Source organism: Sus scrofa, chromosome 7 (genome assembly GCF_054392235.1).
Source record: "Sus scrofa isolate SSC_HxYL_T2T_F1_AM1 chromosome 7, Sscrofa_HxYL_maternal_Yorkshire_Landrace_v2.0, whole genome shotgun sequence".
In the NCBI taxonomy this organism is placed as follows: Eukaryota; Metazoa; Chordata; class Mammalia; order Artiodactyla; family Suidae; genus Sus; species Sus scrofa.
Genome location: NC_139389.1, coordinates 111,976,766 through 112,001,287, shown reverse-complemented (window position 1 = coordinate 112,001,287; position 24,522 = coordinate 111,976,766). Strand labels below are relative to the sequence as shown.

General features: G+C 50.0%; 1 protein-coding gene across 1 annotated transcript in view; it reads right to left on the bottom strand.

Annotated features, from left to right (window-relative positions):
• Positions 1 to 4,014: 4,014 nt before the first annotated feature.
• ADCK1 (aarF domain containing kinase 1) overlaps positions 4,015 to 24,522 on the bottom strand; it is a 133,007-nt gene continuing 112,499 nt past the window's right edge. The window contains exons 8-11 of the mRNA XM_021099558.2: positions 20,067 to 20,216; positions 18,660 to 18,857; positions 13,872 to 14,065; positions 4,015 to 13,162 (exon numbers count right to left, since the gene is read on the bottom strand). Of these exons, the coding sequence (XP_020955217.1) occupies positions 12,991 to 13,162; positions 13,872 to 14,065; positions 18,660 to 18,857; positions 20,067 to 20,216 (714 nt within the window). The 3' untranslated portion in view covers positions 4,015 to 12,990. The remainder of the gene's footprint in view (positions 13,163 to 13,871; positions 14,066 to 18,659; positions 18,858 to 20,066; positions 20,217 to 24,522) is intronic.

Here is a 24,522-nt window from a genome sequence, read left to right as displayed (position 1 = left end):
TTGGGGTTATTAGATGCAAACAACTGCATTTAGAATGGATGGGCAATGAGGTCCTACTGTACAGCACAGGGAACTATATCGAATCTCTTGAGACAGACTATGATGGAAGAGAATATAAGAAAAGAATGTATATATATATATATATATGTATGACTGGGTCGCTTTGCTGTACAGCAGAAATTGGCACAACATTGTAAATCAACTATACTTTAACCTAAAAAAATAAGGAAAAAAACACAAAAAAACCCACAGCAGACAGGGAGGAAGTAAGCCCAATGCATTTGACAGTAATTGTCCGGCTCTAGGAGACCCACGACTGCAGTCTCCTGAAGTCAGGTGTTTCATAACTTTGCTCTGGCACCTGAAAGGAGGGTAATCTAGTGATCCTGGCATTTTGCTACCCAAAGTGTGGTGTCTAGTCTGGCAGCATCAAGCATCACATGGGGGGTTGTTGGAAGTGCGGGATCTCAGACCCCACCCAGACCTGCTGAATCAGAGTCTGCATGTGACAAGAACACAGATGCAGGATTGAGTGGTAAGGCCTTCGAATATATAGAGAGAAAGGCTGAGGAGTGGGGAGACCAGTGAGGTGATGAAGAGTACCTTGGAGGACAGGTGTTCACTGCATCTAGTAATATCTTAACTCATTATTATTCAACAGTCAAAGAAGATCAGAGACCCAGAGTACTACATGTGACATCTGATGCCAACACCAGCCTGCCTGATCCTAGTATGGCCTGCATGAGATCTTTCTCATACAAAGATTCACAAGGGAACTAGAAGGCCAGCGGGACATACCCACCAGCCACTTGCCCACCAAAGGCTTGGCCACTTCCTCTTGTCCCTAGGAGGCCTATCTTGACAACCCCAACCCCCCTTTACCTCCCCTCCTCAGGAGAAATTGACTATTTCCTACTTTATTCCCAGCACAAAGTAGACACTCAATAATTGTGTGCCAAATAATGAAAGTGTTGTGCTAGCAGGCTTGGATCAATTAGTGATTGTAATTGAGGCTGAATGTAATTAATTATATAATTTGGGGCTGTTCAAGTTTAATTCTACTGAAATTGCATCATGAGAACAGGGCATGAGGAAGGATTACAGACAAGGAGAGGAGCTAAGCTTCCGCAAACAATAGGTGCACAACGATAAACATTAAAAGGGCTGAGTAACTAGGGCATTCTGATCCTGAATCCCATCTGGACAAAAATTAAGGTCCAAAATCAAAGACTGTACCCCCTTACCAGGGTTATGCAGCAGTGGGCACTCTCAGCAGCAGACTCTGCTCAGTGTGGGGACATTAATCCTTGCCTTGATCCACTTCTACTGTGGCACGTTTGTGTTATTCATGCCCCGTAAGTCTCCTCTCGGTGCTCACACTCAGAGAGTTCCAGAGCTAAAAAGGCTCTTGGGGGATCGTTAGACCAGTGAGTTTTAGCCCAACTGGACCTAACATACACGTTTCTTAACAGCAAATATTTTGTAATGCCCCAACCATCCCGAAACAAAATCCATAGATTTCATTTGTCTACCTACACATATGTGTGTGTGTGTGTGTGTGTGTGTGTGTGTGTGTGTGTGTGTGTGTGTATGCAATATACCTGCATGATTTTTAAGCAGACTGATGCAGATGGGTTACACTGGCTCTTCAAACGCAGGCTCTGCACTGCCATCAGTTATGTGATTTCCCATAGGAATAAGCAATAATTCCTAAAGAAATCATCCCTCAACTCTCATGGTAATTCCATTCCTGGAAAATTCAACAAAAATTTAAAATTCAACATGAGGGAGTTCCCGTCGTGGCGCAGTGGTTAACGAATCCGACTAGGAACCATGAGGTTGCGGGTTCGGTCCCTGCCCTTGCTCAGTGGGTTAACGATCCAGCGTTGCCGTGAGCTGTGGTGTAGGTTGCAGACGCGGCTCGGATCCTGCGTTGCAGTGGCTCTGGCGTAGGCCGGTGGCTACAGCTTCGATTCAACCCCTAGCCTGGGAACCTCCATATGCCGCCGGAGCGGCCCAGGAAATAGCAACAACAACAACAACAAAAGACAAAAAGACAAAAAAAAAAAAAAGACAAAAAAAAAAAAATTCAACATGAGGAGTTCCTGTCATGGCTTAGCGGAAATGAATGTGACTAGTATCCATGAGGACGCAGGTTCAAACCCTGGCCTCGCTCAGTGGGTTAAGGATCCTGTGTTGCCATGAGCTGTGGTGTAGGTCGCAGACATGTCCCCAGATCTGGCATTGCTGTGGCTGTGGCTGTGGCTGTGGCTGTAGCCGGCAGCTACAGCTCTGATTCAACTCCTAGTCTGGGAACCTCCATATGCTTCGGATGCAACCTTCAAAAGACAACCCCCCCCAAAAAAAAAATTGAACATAAAAAAAAATGCTCTGGAAAAAAAGCAAAACAAAATGCTCTGCTTTTGCATGTAAAACAGAGTTAGGGTGCCGATCTAGTTCATGCTAAACAGGATTTTTACCACATGAATATCCTGTGGGACAGTGTGGATATCACACTGGTCACTGGAAAATTCTTTGTGTTGAGTGAAGTTGTGCTACCCATAAGATGTCCCTGATCCCACCACTCGATGCCAGTAGCAACCCTCCAGTCATTGTGGTGACCAAATATGTCCCCACACATTTCCAAAAAGTGCCTGGGGCAGGGGTAGTAGCACCCCCGACTGAGAACCAGTGATTTAACCCAGTCTCCTTAATTTGCAGGTAAGAAATCAGAGGACTGGGAAGAAGAGTTGCCCTAGGACCAGCTGATCAGCACCCACCAGTCTCTGGAGTTCCGTTCAAGGAGTCTGCCTAGCTCCACACTGCAGCTCCCCAAGCAGGAGGAGATCAGGCTCTTACACGGAACGCCTTTGGTTCCCATGCACAGACCCGGGGTGTCTCCCCCACACCCCAGAAGATCAAAGTCCCTGCAAAAGAAAAGACAACCACACAGTAGAGCACAAAGTTCTCTAAACTTGGGAATGACAGGCCCATGCCCTCAGGTTAATCCGTCTAAATGAGCAGTTTCCATCGTGGCTCAGCAGAAACAAACCTGACTAGTGTCCATGAGGTTGCAGGTTTAATCTCTGGCCTTGCTCAGTGGGTTAGGGATCCAGCATTGCCTTGAGCTGTTGTGTAGGTCGCAGATGAGGCTTAGATCCTGTGTTGCTGTGGTGAAGGCCGGCAGCTGTAACTCTGATTGGACCCCTAGCCCGGGAACCTCCATATGCTGTGGGTGCGGCCCGAAAGAAAATTAAAAAAAAAAAAAAAAAAAAAAAGTTAGCCCAAGATGTCTCTTCCCCCACCAGAAAGCTAGGAATGTTCTGTCATTGTGAGGTTGACTTATCTGCCCTCCAGTCTTATGAGAGCCCTGAAACTATCTTGGGCAAAGAAGGGATCCTACGTTGGTTGAGGCCCCAAACAGCAATTGGGCCCTACATGCCAACACTGCTCAATTAGGAGCAGCTGACTTGTGTGCTGTGTTAAGAAGGATTCTGGAGCCATTTCCCAGCTCAATCTGAGAGGATACAGTGACCAGTGTGTGGTGTCTGCACTGGTCACAGTGGGGCCCAGGTACCTGCTATGTCTGTTTCAGAAGCCCAGGCAGATCCAATCCCTTTTCCCAGGTCAAAAGCTCACTGGTTTCTTTAGCTACAATCTACATCATACCCTTGGTTTCTGTGTTTAAAAGCTGCAGCAAATGTCTCCTTCCTGATGGTTGGCACACTTCAATCATGAGACAAATTGCTTTGCTACAAGTGGTGGTACCAGCATCTCAGCTCAGAATCGTGCTCATTCACTCAGGACGCGTGAATTGAGCATATACTAAATACCAGTCACCAGCAGTGGGGAGATTTCGCAAACCTCTCATATTGCACCTAAGAGTCATCCTGCTTCTTTTTTTAAGGCAAAAACACTAATTCAAAAAGACGCCTGTACCCCAATGTCCCTGCAGCACTATGTACAATAGCCATGACATGGAAGCAACTAAACATCCAACAACAGATGAATGGATACAATGGTATATACAATGGAATATATTTAAGTTTAATAAATATATTAAATGGAATATATTCAATACTTAATAAAGTTAAATAAATATATTCCATTTATACAATGGACTACTCCTCAGCCATAAAAATAATGACATAACACCGTTTTCAGGAACATATATGGACCTAGAGAATAACATACTAAGTGAAGTCAGATAGAAAAAGATAAATATCACGTGATATCACTTATATGTGGAATCTTAAAAAGGTGATATTAATGAACTTATTTACAAAATGGAAATAGAAAACAAACTTACAGTTACCAAAGGGGAAAGCAGGAGGGAGGAATAAATTAGGAATCTGGGATTAACATATACACAACACTATACATAAAATAAACAAGGACACACTTATAGCACAGGGAACTGTATTCAATATCCTATAATAACCTCTAATGGAAAATAATCTTAAAAAGAATATATATCTCTAATATGTATTCTTATATATAACTGAATAAAGTAAATACATATATATAACTGAATCACTTTGCTGTATACCAGAAACTAACACAACATTGTAAATCAACTATATGTCAATTTAAAAATAATTAAATTTTAAAAAAGAATCATCTTTTTTCCAAGGTCCCTAATGCATACAATAATATGCACCACACAAAACTCAACATTAATACTCATTTTCCATCTGAAATTGATGTACCCTTAGTTGAGGGATCAAGATGACACAGTGCATATCAATTGATTGTAATTAATGCCTTGAATATTTTTTGCTAGGACAGCTATATTTTGAGGAAAGTGTCTTTTGACAAAATGGCCAAATATTGGTTATTTTTAAAGTTAATGAAAGTAGATAACCTAGAAAAAAGACATCTAGAGGAATACAAAATAATCATTTTAAAAAGCTGCCTGTTTAATACATCCTTATTAGAAATACAAAGTTAAGTCAAATACCCTTGCATGAATTATTTTTTTTGAAATCTTTAAAATGAAGAACAAGGCAAGAAATAATAGGAAGGTTAAACAGATCTGAGAACTTTTAAGAATACTTAATTTGAGGTAAACTGGTCTTTGGGTGAATTGATCCTTGGGCAAAGGGGTTTTTGGCCATGTAACTGTAAGCACGTTGGCTTTATGTGAACCAAATGAGAGCCAGTTTGGTGGGACATGATGGGAGGCAAGGAGACCAACGAGGGGACCAGATCTTAACCAGGATGTTGGTGGTAGAGAGGCAAAGGAGACTTAGTGGATACAGACATACAAGATGGTACAGTTTGTGGGGTAATGCTATGAAAGTCAAGAACAGGTTAAGACTGACTATTGGCTTTTGGATATGGGTGACTGCTGGTGGCACCATCCACTAAGACATTGAATGCAGGCCCCTGGGTCAAAATGAAATTTGGGTAGATACTGGCCCCAAAGAGAAATATAGAGATGGTTTCATCAAATCCTGCTCCCAGGGGGAGCTGCTGGCTGGCATTATTGTTCCCCAAGAGTTGTTTAAATCCCCTTCTCTGCTCCCGGACCATGGACTCCTAGCCCACCCCTGCCTCCACCAGCAGGAACCTCTCCAAAGCCAGCTGCTCTTGTCAAAGATACCCCAGTTTTTTAAAGGCAGGCATCATGTCTGATTCATCTTCTCTCTCCACTGCCCTTTCCAATCTAAGGGCACTGAAGGAATGCGTGCTACTCGCAGGAATTGAGGCATGTGTAAGCAGCCACATGATGGCCAACGAAAGGCCTAGTGGGGCCTCCCCTGTCCTGACATCAAAGAGCGTACAAGAGACAAAAAAGTGGTCCTTGCCCTCCCATGACTGCATGGGGCAGGCAGACAACTGAGTGTGGACGGTGGACATGAAGAATCAAGACACCTGGGGGGAGAAGGAGGCGGATCAACAAGAGCAGTGGTCTTGGGAGGCTCCCTGCAGAAGGCAGGCCTTGGGAGCTGCCAAGAATGTAGAAAGCAGAGGGCGTGGATATAAGACAAAGCAGAGTGAGTGAACCCCAAGAGCCACACCCTGGAGATGGGCTGAGCTTGGTGTCTATGAGATGTCAGTATCAGCCTGTTTAGAAATCTCACAACCCAGGCAGGAGAGAGAGGTAGCAAACCTCACATGAGCTCTCATCTCACTCAACCAGATGCGTGAAATAGGAAAAGCAGAAGAGAAAGCAGCTTCCTCAACCACAGTCAAGTTGCCAACTCACCCTGATTAAACATGGGCTCTGCGAACTGGCCAGCCCAGCTCTCAGGCGAACAAGGAACACCTTGCGTGAGACTGTCTTTGCCTTAAATGCTCCCAGGGATGTCTCTTTCCAACTAATACTGTGATTAAAGAAAGAGCTCCTGCCAGCTCTCTGGGGGTAACCTACGTGGACAGCAACTGGCAGAATCGATAAGAGAAGTTAAACCTATTGCAGCCAAATAGCCAGTTTCTAAAATCCCCACGGATCATTAGAAAACAGGCATGACTATTATAGAAAGCGTATGTATCCATACAAACGGCAACCAGCCAGAATGGCATGGCCTTTGTGTTGGTTCTGACCAGAAGACAACATATAAAGTAACCAATCAGCAGCCCTTACTCATTGCCTCAGCAACAGCAAAACAGTAGGAACTTACTGTAATTGAACTCTGTTTGCTCCTGCTCAGCTCTCTGGAGAGTGTCCAGTCTAGAATCATCTATTTCTATCCCTGCAGATGTCTATATTATTCCCCTCCAGACTTCCTCCCGGATTTCCACATCCTCCAAACACGGGTTCAGGGCCCTTAAACATAACAGCTGCAGTGATAAGGGCACTTTGGGTTAAAACTCAGATACCCAACTGAGAATGCAAAAGTCTTACAGATTTATTGGCTCATGTACTCGAGAAGCCAAGGGTGGATCTAGCCTGCAGGAATGGCTGGATCTAGGAGTTCAAAAGAGAGGCAGTCAAGATAGTCACTGGAGCTTAGCAACCAATAGAAAGATAGTCATTCTCCATAATCTTAACTGAAAGTCACAGGAATGCCCTTGAGGCCATGAGCCTATGTTGGAACCAATGTCTGTAGCCAGAGAGATCTGTCTACCCCATGGCTTGCGGTAGACACTGGATCAGCATGCTTGCAGCAGTGAGTGTCACCACAGAAGGGAGTTCTGCTAAAGCTGCAAGCGATGCTGGATAAACTTTTCCCTTGCATGCTTTGTATCTGTTAGTTTCTTAGTGTTGCTTTTCCCTGTCACTTTCACTGGCACTATTCACACTCATCCCAGCCCTCCAAGAAGGGCACCCTATGGACAGCCACCCCATTTCACAGCAGAGGCCCAGAAACCAAAGCAACCTGCAAAGCCATCTAGTGATAGCAGAATCAGAATGATGGGCCTGGCCCGGTGTGGGCGACACTGGCCCCCATTAGGAGAATATGGCCCAGGACAAATGTAGGAAAAGGATCAGAGCTGACTCTGGACATCTTCTGCCATCTGATCATTATGCACATAAACCATTACAAGGCAGAACCTACTCCTTATTAGATGGTTACAGGAGTTCCTGTCGTGGCTCAGTGGTTCACAAATCCCACTAGGTTCGATCCCTGGCCTTGCTTCGTGGGTTAAGGATCCAGTGTTGCCGTGAGCTGTGGTGTAGGTCGCAGAGGTGGCTTAGATCTGGCGTGGCTGTAGCTGTGGTGTAGGCTGGCAACTGCAGCTCCAATTAGACCCCTAGCCTGGGAACCTCCACAAGCTGTGGGTGCGGTCCTAAAAAAATAAAATAGTTACTTCAAAATCAAAAGCTTAAAAAAAAGAATTGTTTTAAATGCCTGGCCCTCATTCAAACCAATTAAGTCAGAATCTTGGGTATTCAGAGCTCTCCCGGTGACCTGGACATGCAGGTAGAGTTGAGAACCACAGACCAGAGATTTCCACCGTGAGCATGTACATCAGAGTTCCCTAGAGTGCTTATTAAAACAGACTGCTGGCCGCCCCAGAGTTTCTGCCTCAGCAGATCTGCAGTGGGGTCTGAGATGTGCATTTCTAACAAGCTCCCAGTTGATGCTTCTGCCGGTTCTGGAACCACACCTTCAGAACCACTGATCAGAACCTTGTGGCTCAAGGCATGGTCCTCAGACGAGCAGCATCAACATGCTCTGGGAGCTGGTTAAAAATGCAGAATCTTGGGCCCCATGCAGACTCACTGAGGCAGAATCTGTGTTTTCACAGGAGCCTGGGTTGTTCAGTTATATCTGGAGGTTTGAAAAGCACTGATCAGGGAGAAGGGAGCTGAAATATTGAGAGAGAGTGGGGCTTGAAACCCATCACTTTACCACTTAGCCAGCCTGGCCCTCCCTTTACACTCCAAAAAGAGAAAACCAGACGAAACATCAGAGGAACTACGCTACTATTAACCAAAGGCAGAACTGCACAGAGTGTCTCCTGTCCCTGGCAGTGCTGGCCAGGAGCACGCTGACCTGGCTGGGAAGGGAGCTAGCTGATGATGGGGGCTGAGGCAGCCTCCAAAGAAGCCACGTGAACCAGGCCAGAAGGCGGTGGCCACAGGAAAGCGGACATCCCGGCCCAAGGTTTACTATTTACTCGGCTGAGGGCTGACCTCATCGTTCCTTTAGAAACGGAGAGCGCGGCTTCGTAACAAGCTTTACTTTATAGGAAGGAAAGAGGGAGGGAGGGGGAGAGAGGAAGAAGGAAGGAAGGAAAAAAAGAAGGAAGAAAGGAAGGATGGAGGGAAGGAGGAAAGGAGGTGAAAGCAGAGCCTCTCTAAACAAATGGGTTTTTATCAAAATACTTGCAGACTACATAGTAAATCAACTATAATAAAAATTAAAAAAAAATACTTGCAGACTTAAAGGCTTATGGCCAGGTACCAATAGCAGTGGCACCAGATCACCTGGCATTTATGGCCCCATGTTACATGTCGGGCCCCCAATTCAGCCTGACAACCGTCACCCCAGCAGGCCGGGCTGCCAGGAACAGGCCACGCTTTATGGCTTTGCTCATCCTGCCTGTTCAGATTTTGCCCAGTCACCAGGTCCCAGCTCAGCCCCTAGCTCTGCAGAGCCATGCCCTGAGACACTGTAGCCCCAAGTGTCACCCTGCAAGGCCCCACCCACCCTTCTCGCATTTACTTACACTGCTGGTAATTCTAAACCTCCCAAGTGCTGCCCCTGAGGATTTGCTGGGGTGCCTCTTGGAGCCACGTTCATTTTCTGAGATGTCACGACAAGTGTGCATTCTTGGAGCCCTACAGCTGTGACTGGAGGGCCCCGGCAGCCCGTCGTGCTGAGGGTGACCACCCCTGATCCCAGGAGTGGGCTCAGAAGGCTGCGAAAATTAAGCTGACAATCAAACCAGGCAGCATTCCTAGCAGAGGGAGAGTGGCAAGCACAGCTTCTTTTTAAATGCACAGGTTTCAAGATCCCTGAAAATGGCCAGATATTCTGAGAGTCTAAATATGTGCGGGTTTATTGAGCACTTACTACAAACTGGGACATCTGCACTTCCTATGAGCTGGGCACAGATCTGAGGGGCCAGCTGGGCCATAAGTTGGAATTCTCCTCAGGGGGACAAGAAGAGGGAAAGGGAATTATAGCCAGGTTGCCCCAAACACACCAAAACTGATTAAGGATCCAAGGGTTAAAACACCTAGCACTCTTCAAAGTAACCTGGGGCCGGCTTTCCGACACCGTGTTACCACTGGGAGACGAAGTCACAGGACATCAAGTTCCACAGGACGAAGAAGGGAGCCGGGCCAAGGTCCCACACAGAATCTCAGGTGACGGTTCTCTGAACAGCAGAACGGAGACTGTGAGAGCTTCCTATGGCTCCTGCTCCAGAGACAGCACCACTCGACAGAGCAGAAGGCACAGGCCAGCAGTCAGGGGATAAGGATACATCCCAGGCCAATACACAAGACACTGGGGTGACTGTTAGATAATGAAGACTCTGTCTGGTCTTTGTGCCTGCTCATCTCCTGGGAGATGACCTTTCGCTCCGTGGACGTCCTTAGTGATGGGAGGATCTCTGTTCCTCATGGTGGGTCCCTGGACCACACCTGAGTTTATGCCAAATGACTCAGGATGGGACAAGAGCAGCCCCACGTTCTGCAGGGAGCTAAGGGGGCGCTGGAGAGAGCATTCAATCATATGGTCAATGATTCAAGAAACTGTGCTTATATCATGAAATCCTGATAAAAACTCTGGACACACACTGAAGTCAAGAGGTTCCTTCCACAGCAAGTACTCAGAGGCTCTGTATGCGGGACCCTCCTAGATCTCATCCTACGTGTCTCTTCACTTGTCTGGTCACAAGTGTAATGTTTTCTTGAGTTCAATGAGTCATTTAAGCAATCCTCAAATCTGAGGGGATAGTGGGAACCCCCAAACGGGGAGTCAGTCAAAAGCACAGACGGCCTGGGGACTCCCAAATGCATAGCTTGTGTCTGAAGTGAGGGCAGTCTTACGGGACACTGCGCCCTCAAGTCTAAGAAGTCTGCACCCACCGCAGGTGGTCAGCACCAGAACTGCACCGCAGTATCCGAGAGCTCCAGGTCCATCCTGTCTTAGACCCGAGGAACACGCCGGATTCAGTCTGAATTTTCCAGGACTTTCTGTCTCCTTTACCCATCCACTCCCCCGCCTCCACTGCAATTGCAAGCTCCTCTGAAGTTAGGGTGTTAGAGTCACAATTCGGGCACATATGACAACCCAAAGAGCAAGTATAACCCACACAGCACTGAGGGATAACAAGCAAAGCATGGACCACCACTCAGCAGCGGTGTGACTTCAAGCAAATGACTAAACCTCTCTGAGCCTCAGTTCCTGTCTCTGTAAGATGAGGCTAATGCTCCTCCCCTCACAGAGCTGCTGGAACAACTCAGGGATGGAACGCGTTTACAAAGAGCCTAGCAGGCTCTCTCCCACACGGAAGGCACTCCGTGAACATCGACCTCTCCCCTCCTGCTGCAAACTGCCCTGTACCCCAAACTCTCCCAGCCTCTCAGCTCTCTCTGGATAACTGATCTGGCAACATGTGGATGTTTTAGATCGCAGGGAGGCAGGAAGCCAACCATTAAACCAGAAGTGAAAAGCAAGTAACCATTACCTTGAACAAAAAGGACATTTGTATTTACTTCAGTGGCTATAAAAGGTGCCATAAAATATAATACGCAGCGTGCAGCCTCATGATTCTTAACAGATCTTGCAAATTATGCTCTCAGGCCCCTGGGTGCATCCAACAGGTCACTAAGAACAATTTTTTTTTTTTTGTCTTTTTGCCACTCCCGCGGCATATGGAGGTTGCCAGGCTAGGGGTCCAATCGGAGCTGTAGCCGCCGGCCTATGTCAGAGCCACAGCCACGAGGGATCCAAGCCGCATCTGCAACCTACACCACAGCTCACGGCAATGCCGGATCCTTAACCCACTGAGCAAGGCCAGGGATCAAACCCAAAACCTCATGGTTCCTAGTCAGATTTGTTACCCACTGAGCCACGATGGGAACTCCAAGAACAATTAATTCTTTCGGGAAATAAAGGGATTGCGAATCATCTCTGGCTAGTGAAAAATCTGCTTGCTGTAGTATGAATAAATAGAACAGAAAGTGACACTCAAATCTAGGTTTTTTTTGTTTTGTTTTTTTTGTCTTTTGTCTTTTCAGGGCATTTGGAGGTTCCCAGGCTAGGTGTCCAGTCGGAGCTATAGTCACTGACCTACACCACAGCCACAGCAACACAGGATCCAAGCTGCATCTGCAACCTACACCACAGTTCAGGGCAATGCCAGATCCTTAACCCACTGAGCGAGGCCAGGGATCAAACCCGTGTCCTCATGGTTGCTAGCCGGGTTCATTAACCACTGAGCCATGAAAGGAACTCCTCAAATTTAGTTTTTTTCCTGCTCCTGTGAATGGGGGGGTGAAGTAAGATCAGAGATATTCGACTACAAATTACTGTCTGTGAGCCTGGGTACTCAGTGACAGCTAGGACCTGCCACATCTGGGGTCTCAGGGGCCCAGAGACCACACAGATACAGAAGTTTGAGGAGGTCCTGAAAATAAGGTAGAAGCAGAGTCTAGACAGGTGATGAGGAGGTTTCAAAGCAGAATCCCAGCCACAGTGATTGAGGTTTAGGCTACAGTCTCCAGGACCGCAGGTATCGAATTATGACTCCAGGAGGCAATTAGTAGAACATGGCAGGTGACAGGTCATAGGGAATGAAGTGAGAACCCAGGCAAACCCAAGTCGGAGGTTTCAGCAGAGCCTCTGAGTTCCAGGCTTCTTAACAATTCCAATCCAGATTTCAGTCTTAGAACGTGAGAGAAACACACAAGAAGCAGGAAGTAGCCACACAGTGGGAGGATAGAAAGGGTTACAGGGACAAGAAGCCATGCAGATCACAATGGCACATGGCATCCAGAGCCACTCCTACCTAATGGCCAAAGTGGATTCACTCCCAAGCTAGAATAAAGATCCCACTGACCAAGTGGAGCACAGTACATGACACACCAAAGGGTCACCATGACAGCAGAGAACTCACAGCTGCAGCAGAGCCTGGCTCGGGTGCCAAGCCACCTCTGGGGAGGGACAGTGCAGAGAGGGAATCTGCTCTCAGCGGTTCAGAGACCACACTCCTCTCCAACGAAATCCAACTTCCTACAAGTTAAATGTGTCTCAGTGGGATTCACAGTACCCTCTGACAACAGGAAGGGTTAATGGAAGTAGAGGCATCCGACCCAATGGCACACACGGGCAGCAGGAAAGCAGACTGCCATGCCCTCTCCTTGGATACAGAGGGAAGCCTATCACAGGGCACAGCTTGGGGGCCCTGACAAGGGCTCCGAGGGAGAGGAATTCCAGAAGCGGAGGATAACGGTGCCATGGACAATGACTGTAGGGCTCCAGGCCACCATGTGGCAGAAACAGGGCAAGTGGGTGGAGATATGCCGGAAGAGTGAGGAGTGAAAAGACCCTTTGGCCACCACAGGGTCCTGCCAATGTCCGCTCAGTGTGGAGCAGGCAACAGCCGGCAGAGCAGGGTCAAGACCCAGCTGGCCAGCCTCAGCCCCTTCACACGCAGAATGAGTTCATGAAGGTTGATCTGCCATAAGCTGAAGGCCTCCCCAAAAGAGATCTGGGTCCTTTTGAAGAATGAACGGGTGTTCTTCTTCTTGTGCCTGCAGGAGGGGCAGAAAAGAGGAGAGAACAAGAGGTAAAGAGGCAAGAAACGCTTACTCAGGATGACTCGGTAAAACAGAAGATGGTGGCTTTGCCAACACACCAGCCCCCTACCCAGGGGCTGGTTACACGGTCAGACCACTGGCCAACCAGGGACCAGAGGAACTCCACTGTTCCAAAGGTGTTTTCCAGGTAAGCAGGGCAGGTAAAAGCAGTTGTTTCATAGCTCATCAAAGGCCTAGTGGACCCAGTGGGTAGCACATTCCAATGTCTCTCTTTTTCCAAAAGTATAGTTAATATTTATCCAATCAGAATCAACCAAACTCAAATGTAAAAGCTTTCTGAGGATAAGAATCCCCTGGAAACCTGGTCTGCATGGTCCTGGGAGGCTGGGGACATTATGGATTCAGCCCAGCTCAATTCCTTCTATACCAACAAAAGGACATTTCAAACTTAACTGAGGCAAAGAATCACCTGGAAAGCCTGACGGGGAGGGTGAGGTTCTAGAATCCACAATTCTACCCAGTCAGGTGGCTCTCTGGACCACCTCAAAATACTAGCCTGAGGCAGCCAGTTCACTGGAGCTGTTTCCTGCCCCTACCTTCCTGCAGGGAGAGCTGGGGGTTGGGGGGCTCGGGCAGGGCTTGAGGACTCATGAGAGGCCCACCAGGGAGCTAGAGGGGAGGAGAGGCCAGCGGCCACACTCACGCAGCCAGTGCCCTGATGCAGCAACGCGACATGTTGAGGAAGGAGCTGGCACTGGCGCGGGTGCCCAGGGCAGCCTCGATGCCACGCAGCAGGTCGTTGGTCTTGAGGATGAGCAGCATCTGGCGTGGCACGTGGTTGAGGAGCTGGCTGATCTGGGGGAGGTAGTTGGCTGCGTTGCTGCGAATCTCCGAGTCCTGAAGCAGCAACAGGGAGACATATACGTGGTTGGTGTGGGAAGTGGGGCCCGAGGCAGTAGGTTGGAGCAGCCTGTGACCTGAGGGGCTGCAAGGAAGCTCTGGGAGGGAGCGTCTAGCACAGCTGCCACGGCACCACTAGGTACCTTTCTTTCTTTTTTTTTTTGTCTTTTTGCCTCTTCTAGGGCCGCTGCCCACAGCACATGGAGGTTCCCAGGCTAGGGGTCAAATTGGAGCTGTAGCCGCTGGTCTACGCCAGAGCCATAGCAACGCGGCATCCAAGCCACATCTGCGACTACACCACAGCTCACGGCAACACTAGATCCTTAACCCACTGAGCAAGGTCAGGGATCGAACCTGCAACCTCATGGTTCCTAGTTGGATTCGTTAACCACTGAGCCACAACCAGAACTTCCCACTAGGTACCTTTCTTGGAGGGAGGCTTAGCCCAAGGGGGCTTTGCAGCCTGACAAATCTGGATGGGACTCTCACCCCAACTTCGAGCCAAGTGCTGGAAACAGTATAGGACCAGGAGCACATCACTGGGGCCAGGCTGCATTTCTGCTGCCCTTGAGCTCCTAGATCCCGGTGGCCAAGGTCACTAACAACCATCTGAGAAGTCCACCTCCCCCACAATCATTTGCTGAGCCGGAGTTAGCCAGCCACTCAGCCCAAGGGTCCACCCTTGCATTATTCCCCAAGGCTTCTTTTCTGGTCACCAGTTTTAGGCCAGGCTGAGTCATGTCCCCCCATCCCTGCAACTGAACCCAGGCTGCTGCAGTTCAGAGGTCTGAGGCCCTGATCCCACCCCAACTCCAAAGTCCTGCCCCGCACCCTGCCTGACCCTGCACCCCGCCACCCACACGGCGAGCGCCTGTCACTATCCTCCATGCTGGAGCCAGGGTCAGCCCGCTCACTGCCCAAGGTCCTAAGGCCCCCAGAGCAAGATTGAGGGTTAGCCCTTGGCCCATCCTGGTGTGTAAGTTTGAGGTCTGGCTTCCCCACCTTCCCCATGCCTGAGCTCTGCACAGTTCTGGGCGGACAACTCCCTCCAGCCAGAGTCCTGAATATACAATGAGGCTCTGATCCCTTCTCTGTCTCCGGAGACAGTGATGACGACAATGACAATGACAACAGTGCACACGTATTGAGCATCACTTTGTAAGCCAGGCACGCTGGAAATGCTTGCGTGTTCTAACTCATCCAATCTTTACCACAACCCTGTTAGGTGAGTGTGTGTCCTGACCTGAGAGGAGGAAGCTGAGGCATCGAGAAGTTAAGTGACCTCTCAAGGTCCACAGCTAGTAAGCAGTGGGTCAGGAGTCAAACCCAGGCAGTTCACTCCAAAGCCCACACCCTCACCACCAGGCCACGCTCTCAGCCCACAGAGGGCCATGTCACCCAGTGTCCTCCCCTAAAAGCTGGACATGCTAATTCCCTCTGTGCCCACCTCCCAGCAGGACCCAGAGGGTCATCAGAGACAAGGTATGAGGAGGTACTCAAGGCCGGCCGAAGTCACAACGTGGGGCCCAGAGGAGCTGCCAAGTGCTTCACCAGCCAGCCTCCTTCTGTAGCAGGAGCCAGAACTCTCAGCCTTTGCAGGAACCCATGTGCATAGCTGATAGCTGAGTTGCTGTGAAACCTGAAATGTCCCCCAGGCAGGAGCTATCAGACTGGAACATCTCAACACAAGCCAGACAGCAAGAGGCTGTCTGCCTCCCTGCCGCCTCCCGCCACAGCTGCAGGTCACCCTGCTCGCGGGCAAAGGCCAGATCAAAGCCCTATGCACCATGGGGACCCCCTCTCAGCAAGGTTGGCCTGGCCTGGCCACAGCCCCTCTTGGACCAACTCGAAGCACCTGTGTCCACCCAGGCCACCTCAAGGGGCCATCTGTCAGGGCAGCACAGCCTTCAAGCTTGGACCCTGCTAGATGCCTATCAATAGCAAAAATAAACTAACTTGGTGAATAAAAAGAGACATCATTCATGGAATACCTAGTGGGTGCCATGTGATCGTGTCCATCCCTGTGGCTTTAAGACACTGATACTCTGAGGGCCCCAGATTTCTATCTCGCACCTGCATTTCTTCTTTGAGGTCCAGGCTCAACTGCCCACGACACCTCTATCAGAATGCTCACGAGAACTACTAACTCCCCCACCCCCAAATATGTCCTTCCCGAAGTCTTTCCTATTTCAGGACGTGGCACCTGCACCCCATAACTCGCCCCTAAAAGCTATGATGCAACTCAGACTCTTCCCTTCTCCTCCCCCCGTCCATGCCAACACAAAGGCTTCTCACTCTTACATCCAAAATACGCCTCAGCTCCGTCTGCCTCTCTGCACCTCCGCTGCTATTGGCACCATCTGAGTCCTGCCCCAGCCCCTAACTCATCGTCCCGCTGCTCAGCTTGCCCCACTTGAGAGACATGTAAAACAGCGAGTCTGACCACATTTGTCTCCTGCTTAAAACCTGTCAAAGGCTTTGCTTTGAACTGAGAATGAATTTGAACTTCCTCCTGTGTGATGCTCTCCCAGCCCAGCACTCCACCATCTTCCTCACACCCCAGCCCACCCAATCCCGCTCCCCTTAGCACATCGTGTGCCCTCTGCCTGGAGTGCCTGCTCCGAGCTCTTTCCGTGCTGGTGTCTTTCTTCTCCTTCAGGCCTGGCTTACACATGGACTCCCCGGCAAGATCTCCTCTACAGCACCCCCCATCAGCCATCACCCTGGCACCCTGCTTGTTTCCTCCCTGGAGCCTCTAACCTGCAATTATTCCATTTACCTGTTTGTTCACTTGTTTACTGTCTGTCTCCCTCTACCACAGTGCAAATTACACAGAAGGCCTGTCTGTCTGTTCATCACTCAATCCATAGGCACCCAGCCTAGGGTCCAGCAAAAATAGGTGTTTGTTCGGAGTTCCCGTTGTGGCGCAGTGGTTAATGAATCCGACTAGGAACCATGAGGTTGTGGGTTCGATCCCTGGCCTTGCTCAGTGGGATAACGATCCAGCATTGCTGTGAGCTGTGGTGTAGGTTGCAGACAGCTTGGATCCCGTATTGCTGTGGCTCTGGTGGAGGCTTGGCAGCTACAGCTCCGATTAGACCCCTAGCCTGGAAACCTCCATATGCCGCAGGAGCAGCCCAAGAAATGGCAAAAGACCAGAAAAAAAAAAAAAAGTGTTTGTTCAAGGAACAAGTTTCAGAAACTATGGAGAGGCACTTTACATGCATTATCGATAAAACAGAAATTATTATCCCTATTCAACAAAGGAAGAAAACTGTCTCTCTTTTTCCAACACGATGAGCTGGTGGTCATCTTTGCCACCCAGCTTGCTGGGGAATGTTGTCATCCTGGAAGAAAGCAGAGTCAAGGGATGGCAAGAGGTGACCTCTTCAGTGATTTAGGGGGAGACTCTGGACCTAGTTTTTAGTTTGTTTTTGCTGTTTTTCTAGGGCCGCACTTGCAGCATATAGAAGTTCCCAGGCTAGTCAAACTGGAGCTACAGCTGACGTCCTATACCACAGCCACAGCAATACCAGACCCAAGCTGTGTCTGCAACCTACACCACAGCTCACAGCAATGCCAGATCTTTAACCCACTGAGCAAGGCCAGGGATCGAACCTACCTCCTCATGGATATTAGTCAGGTTTGCTTCCTCTGTGCCACAATGGGAACGCCATGGACCTAAAGCCCCCACCACAAGCCAGTCTGCAGGGGAGGACTCTGAGCCTCAAAGAGGTGACTAGAACCAAAGTCATGCCAGGAGAAGCAGGTGCTGGAACTAGAGCCCACATCTTTCTGACCTGTGCCTTGTGGTGCATGCAAGCCCCTCTCCCACATGGACACGGGCAGGTCTGCACAGGTCTGGCAACCTGAGAGACTGGGAGGACAGGAGGCACTGCCATGAGGGACTGATAAGCCTGGGAAGAGGCTTGCCCTGAGCCAGAATGAACGAGTCACCCTGTAAGTGCCTGCTGTGGGGGCAGAGGTGAATATAAGCACAGGGAGGAGGTGTTCCTAGGGCGGTCTCAGCACAGACTCCACGGGACTCCTGTCTGGATCCAGAGGAGGAATGATCTATGAACAAAGACCCGAGAGCTGTTTCCCTACAAACTCCCCAGGACAACAGGACAAGCAGCCCCTGAGTAGCACATGAGGACACGAAGCCCTCTCCCCAGGAGGGTGCCCTAGAGGAAGCCCAAGGCAGGAGATAGTTCCTTCACCAGGGGACAGCAGGTGACGCTAGACTTATTTACGAGACAGTCCCTGGGGATTCCTAGAAGTCATGGGGGAGAGCTTGGTGGGAGCCTGAAATCCTGCGAGAGCGGGCGGCAGTGAAAGTAGGTGATACGGTTACCATGACCTGCTTACCCTCCAGTTGACAAGACCAGGAGGGACACAGTGGGACACCATTCCCGGTCCCTGCATCCATCGAGGGACCCTGCTTCTCCTCCGTTCCCTCTTTCTCATCTGGTGCATCTCTGACTCTGCCCCCAACTCTACCCCCACAGCCCACCAGTCTAGAACCTCAGAATCTAGGTTAGCAGGGCTCCAAAGGCCGCCGCTTGCATTCAGACCAGGACGGGCCACCCACCTCAGTGGCCGTGACTGGAGTTCGGCCGATGCCCGTGTTGACCGAGTTCCACGACCGGGCCGTCAGCATGCAGGCGAACAAGGGGTAGAGGTCCCCGGCCCCCAGGCGCTGGCTGTACTTCTTCACGCTCTTCATGTCGGTCCAGATCAGCGACTGCCAGAGGTGGCAGTAATCCAGGCGGAACTCTTCCGTGAGCACCTACGGTGGGGGCAGCATGGCAGGACCTGGGCCTCCTCTCCCCGCGAAAGACCTAGTCCCTGGCTGGTGTGACCACTGCGAAGGGCGGCGGAGGAAGACCGCGGCTCCCGGGCAACACCTGCTCCTCCCCGCAGCCCAGCCATCCCCGGGGGTCTCAGATCTAAGCTACTCTTTGGCCAGCCTTGGTCCTGAGTGGCAGAGGCCACCAATGGCCCGTCAAAATCTATATTCCCCTCCTCTTCCCAAGTACAGGCTACAATGCCCAGGCTCCTCCTGGTTAGATGTGGCTCTCTGCCAGAGCTCTGACCAATGGAACCCAGCAGACACATCCCTGCCAGGCCCTTCCATGATCACTTGCTCTGCGTGCTCCGCTGAGCCCTGACCCCAGCTGCTGGTGGATGCGAGACCCCCAAGGAGGTCCGGGGGCACACAGCCTCGCTCAGCCCCTGCCCTCAGGCTCCTCCCCAGACTGGTAGACAAGCAAGTGATTAGACTTCTGCCGTGCCTGGACCATTATTCACTGGGGGGCTGTGTCTACCTTCAACGAACCCACTCAACATCACTGCCTCTCGGGAAGTCCAGACTTGGGGATGCGGGATCAGGGCCATGAGGCAAGGAGGACCACCTAGCTCATGGAATCAAGCCAGGCCCTGGCTCCTGGAATTGGCAGCGAACTTCTCAACTTTTAGGCAGGAGCTTGTGGTTCACTGGAACCAGCTCAGCATCCTAGGTTCCAGAGGACAGTCAGGGCCATCCAACCCCTCTCAGTTCTCTGTGACCCTTCCCACTACACATGACCCCTTCAGCGGGGCTGGGACCTTCCCCTTGAAGCCCCAGCTCATCTAAGGGCAGCTCACCTCACAGGGTCTGGCTGGCCTGGGCTCTCCCGGGAACATGGATTTTTTTCTTTTTTTTGCAGCTGACAAACTCCATTCACACATCCAGACACAAACCCATCAACTCCTCAGAGCAGCCTCCAAGGGAGGTGTTATCACCCTCAGTCTATTAGGAGAAAGCTGAGGCCTGGAGAACTCATATGACTGTGACTTGCACAGAATGACAGTGACAGCCTGAGGGGCAGGGCAGGGCCCTCTCCAGCTACCTTGCTATCTGCTTCCCATTTCTGTGGCTGGTAGAGGAGTTCAGTGGGCTCTGAGCCCAGGCAGGACCAGACCCTGGAGCTGGCTGGGCAGGAAAGGGCTCTCCTACCTGGTAGAGCCCGTGGTCCAGCAGGACAATCTCTGCCTTCTCCGAGCCCGGGCGCTTCCGCACCAGCACGTTGCCTGGGTGGGGGTCACAGTGCACGAAGCCATTGACAAAGATCATCTCGCTGTACATCTTGCCCAGGTGGCGCGAGATCTGAAAGAGAAGGGAGCCGGGTGGGGGTTGCATGGCATCGCCACCTGCCTCAGAGACTTCTACTCTGCTCCTCAATTGGCCACTTTCCAGAGGAAGGCCTGAGCCATGCCTGTGGAGCGATGGCTCGAGACTGTGTTGTTCTTAAGTTTAAGATAGAAGCCGAAACCTGATCCAGATCTTCCTAACTTCAGCTGCACCTGACATTCAGCTGGAACTCGGCACTGCTGGGGGTGGCACCCCTGGTCTCAGTATTTTTTTTTTAAGTGCCCAAGGTGATTTTAATGGATGGCAAAGTAGGAGAACCACTGCTTCTAGTTTTCCTGAAGGTTGTAATGCCCACCTCCCACACCCGCCCTCCACTCTGCCCGGGGTTTTTCTCTTCTCTCTCATCAGTCCCTCTTCATTTCTTGTCCAAAGCTGAATATGGGTTGGGAAGCTGGTTTGGGGTTAGGGGTCATTACACCTGCTCCTTCACCAAAGAATAAGGCTAGGGGTTGAGGGTCAGAAATAAGGGACCCCACCACCCTCTGGGGTGCCCCAGCCACACCAGGCCAGTCCCAGGAGGCCCCAGAGTTGCCAGCCCTCCTCCTGCCTCCCGCAGGCCCCTTTCCCTCCCCGCCTCCCCGCCAGAGCCCAATGCTAATCTGATTTATGATGTCTGCACAGAAGAAATGACACTGAAGAGGCCATTTAAATCATCCTGTCACTGCTGCTCTCCCTGCCGAGGCAGCCTCCTTATCTCTACTCCCTTTTTATTAAAGCTAAAAGCCTCTTCCTAGCCAGGAAACAGCTGCTGAACAGAGCCAGACCCGAGCCCACAGATGGTCTGCTGATGGGTTTCCATGGGACAAAGAGATGCTCAACCTGGAAAACTGCTGCCCCATGATACATACTGCATCCCTCAGCCCTGGCTGAACACCATGGTCACTAACAAAGATATCCCAGCCAGAGGAGAGGAGCTGGGGCCCACGGGATGGGGAACACAGGATAAGGGTCTGAAGAGTAAGACTCAAGTCCTTTCCCTGGCCTACAAAGTCCTGCACAACCAGGCCCAGCCTCCCATCCTGGTCTCATCTTGTACCACACCGACATTCCAGCCATATTTGCTCTTTCTCTTCCCTAATAACCCCTGAGCCTTCCCACCTCAGGGCCTTTGCATGTGATATTCCAGGAGCTTTGCTCCATCTTCCCTCACCTGGTTCACTCCTCCCTTCCTTCCCATTCCAGCTGAGCATCACCTCCTTGGGGAAGCCTTCCTTGACCCCCCGCCCCCCGGACTAAATGAGGTTCTCCTAGAGTTCTCCTGTGGTGAGGAAGGTTAAGGATCTAGCACCGTCACTGCAATGGCTTGGGCTGCTGCCATGGCGTGGGTTCAATCCCTGGCCTGGGAACTTCCACATGCTATGAGTGCTGCCAAAAAATAAATAAAAACTTTAAATTAATATATTATGTCTAAATAAAAGACACATTTTCAGTGTTTAAAAAAATTTTTTTTTTTTTTTTTTGTCTTTTCGCCTTTTCTAGGGCCACTCCTGTGGCATATGGAGGTTCCCAGGCTAGGGGTCCAATTGGAGCTGTAGCCGCTGGCCTACACCACAGCCACAGCAACGCGGGATCCAAGCCGCGTCTGCGACCTACACCACAGCTCACGGCAATGCCAGATCGTCAACCCACTGAGCAAGGCCAGGGATTGAACCTGCAACCTCATGGTTCCTAGTCGGATTCGTTAGCCACTGCGCCGCGACCGGAACTCCTAAAAATTTTTTTAATTAAAAAGATAAAAGATTCTCTGCCACACACTCTCATCAGATGCTAAACTTTGCTTTCACTCACACAGTTTTTGTGTCATTAGTTCATTAATGACCATCTAGCCCACTGTCGTAAGCTCCCCTGATGGCAGGGACTGGCTCTATTTTGCATCCACTTGCTAGTAACAGGCCAAACATGTGACAACAGGCCTCTGCCTTCAACAGGAATAAGAACCCTGCCCCTCCACATTTTTCTCTAATGCCATGGTTCCTGCCTCTGATGCTTATCCAAACCCCATTAATCTCCTCTGAATCCCAATCAATTATAATTGGCCCCAAATTAAATCATCGAGAGTAATTCCACTTTAGTGACAATAGTTGTCATCCTTATTAACAGCCCTAAAAGTAGGCACAATTATGCTCCTCCTTGTGCAGCTGAGGAACTGAGACTTGTTGAAGTTTAACTCACCAGAGCTACCTGGCTGGAAAGAGGTGGAGCCGGGCCAGCTGTGACCCCACAGCCTCCTAGTAACCACTGTGCTATACTGGCTCACACCGACTTCTGCACTTTGCAATTGAACTTTGTGACCTGAAACAAGTGAGTGATGCTCTCAGCTTCGGTAAAATGGAAATACTAATGGTGCCACTTTCAAGGGTTACTGTCGGGTAAATGAGAATATCACGGTGCGTGGAACCCCGTGACCTCTCCTAGTGCCCCCGATTCCTCATCACACTCCTGGGAGGGAGGCAAGCCAGGTTTCACTGCACCTATGAACGAAGATACAGATGATGAAGCTGGGGTTAAAGAGGCGCTCTCAAGTCCTGACACTTGGGCTGTGTCACCCTGTGCCCTGCAACCACACCAGGTCTCAGGCGCCTGACACTTTCCTCAGGTGAAAGGAATGCCCAGGGCTCAGTGCCTGTTGGCATCAGGAACAGAACTTTGCTCCGTGTTCCGTTCTCCAACTCAGGCTGAGATGCTGGGTGTCCCAGGGCCACCATGTGCTGTTTCCTGAGAGAGGCAGCCCCGCCAGAGCTGGTCCTGGGTGAGCTGGCAGGTCCCCACCTTGGTGCCACTGAAACCCCCATCTGTTAGGGACTTTGGGGCTCTAGGGAGCCAAGCTCTGAAGGGTTGTATTTGCCAAACCAATTGCATTTATTAAGTAATAATTCATTTTTATCTGTCAGGAACGCATATAAGGTCCAATCAGGGCTCCTGATCAGCCCCAGATAAGCAGGGCGGCCAGAATGAGCTGACGGAATTCCAGCCAAAAGCAGAGAAATGACATTTCATTTAGTCTGGGCAGGCCTGTCATTGGGAGATGTATGGTCTCCCTTAAGCTTTCTGAAATATTGCTAATCGCTATGGGACCCCTATTACTACATTGAAAGATGGCCCCTGGAGGTCTGGGGACTCAGGTTGGGGGAGCCTTGGACCGTGAGGAGTGAGCTATTGCTACGGAAGGAGGAGGAAGAGGCTGCCAACTGTGGCTCGAATACACACAGGCAAAGCCACCAGAGCAGTCCTCCCGTTCCAACATCCTAGCCAGCTGCCCCTATCTGGGTGTCTTTCCTTTCAGGGGCTGTTCCAATGTTCATTTCAACCAGGTTTCACCAGGACAGGCAGGTGTGGAAGGCAGAGACAGGGGCAGAACCAGCCTATGCCACTGGCTTCACTCGGCACTGCCACTTAGGGCATGGGGGACCTGGGGGACAAGTCACCTCCCTTGTCAATCTGGGTCTAAGGTCCCTGAGCTGTTAAGTGGAAGTAACCCCATCCACCCTCTTTTCCTCACAGAGCAGCCTCAAGATTCAAGGGCAAAATGTGATCGCATTTTGGGAAAGCACTTTATACACTACACTGTAAGACACAAATGTGCTTGTTTGTTTTCTGTAATGTGGCAGCTTATTATTTTAAACTTGGAAAAACATATACCCACTATCACCATCAAAGAGTAACTCTCGAAAGGTTAAAAGCTTGACTTTCACACAAATATAGAATGAACATGTGTCCAAGATTGTGGAACTCATCAATATCCTTTATTGGAACAAGTAAGAAAGGAGAGCTGCTTCAAAGAGAATTTTGAGGGGCTGGGTATTTATGGGCATTTAAACAGAAATAAGAGACTAAGATGCTGCGATTAGATACGAAACGGGTTATTGGCCTCCCAGGCAATAAGGAAATCATAACCTTCGGGGTTATCTTTCCTGGCGGGAGAAATTATTTGCATCTCTGCTGGATAAGATCTACAGGTTGACATATGACTTCAGGCTGAGCACTTAATTAATTGTCAATAGCAAAGTCAAACAAAAGTACATTCCCCTAGATATTAAAAAAATCCACAGGTGGGCTGCTTGAACAACACCCAAGAATGACTCTAAAAGGACAAACTGCACACTCTAATTTCTAAATTTGGGGTAATTTTTCTTAACAACTATCAGAGATGCAGTAAATGGTCTCTGAGAACCAATATGCCCAGAGAAAGGCAGCTAGTCCCCTCCCACCCACAGGGGCACCAAGAGTCCCAGGAGAAACCTGAGGCCATCGCTGGGCACAA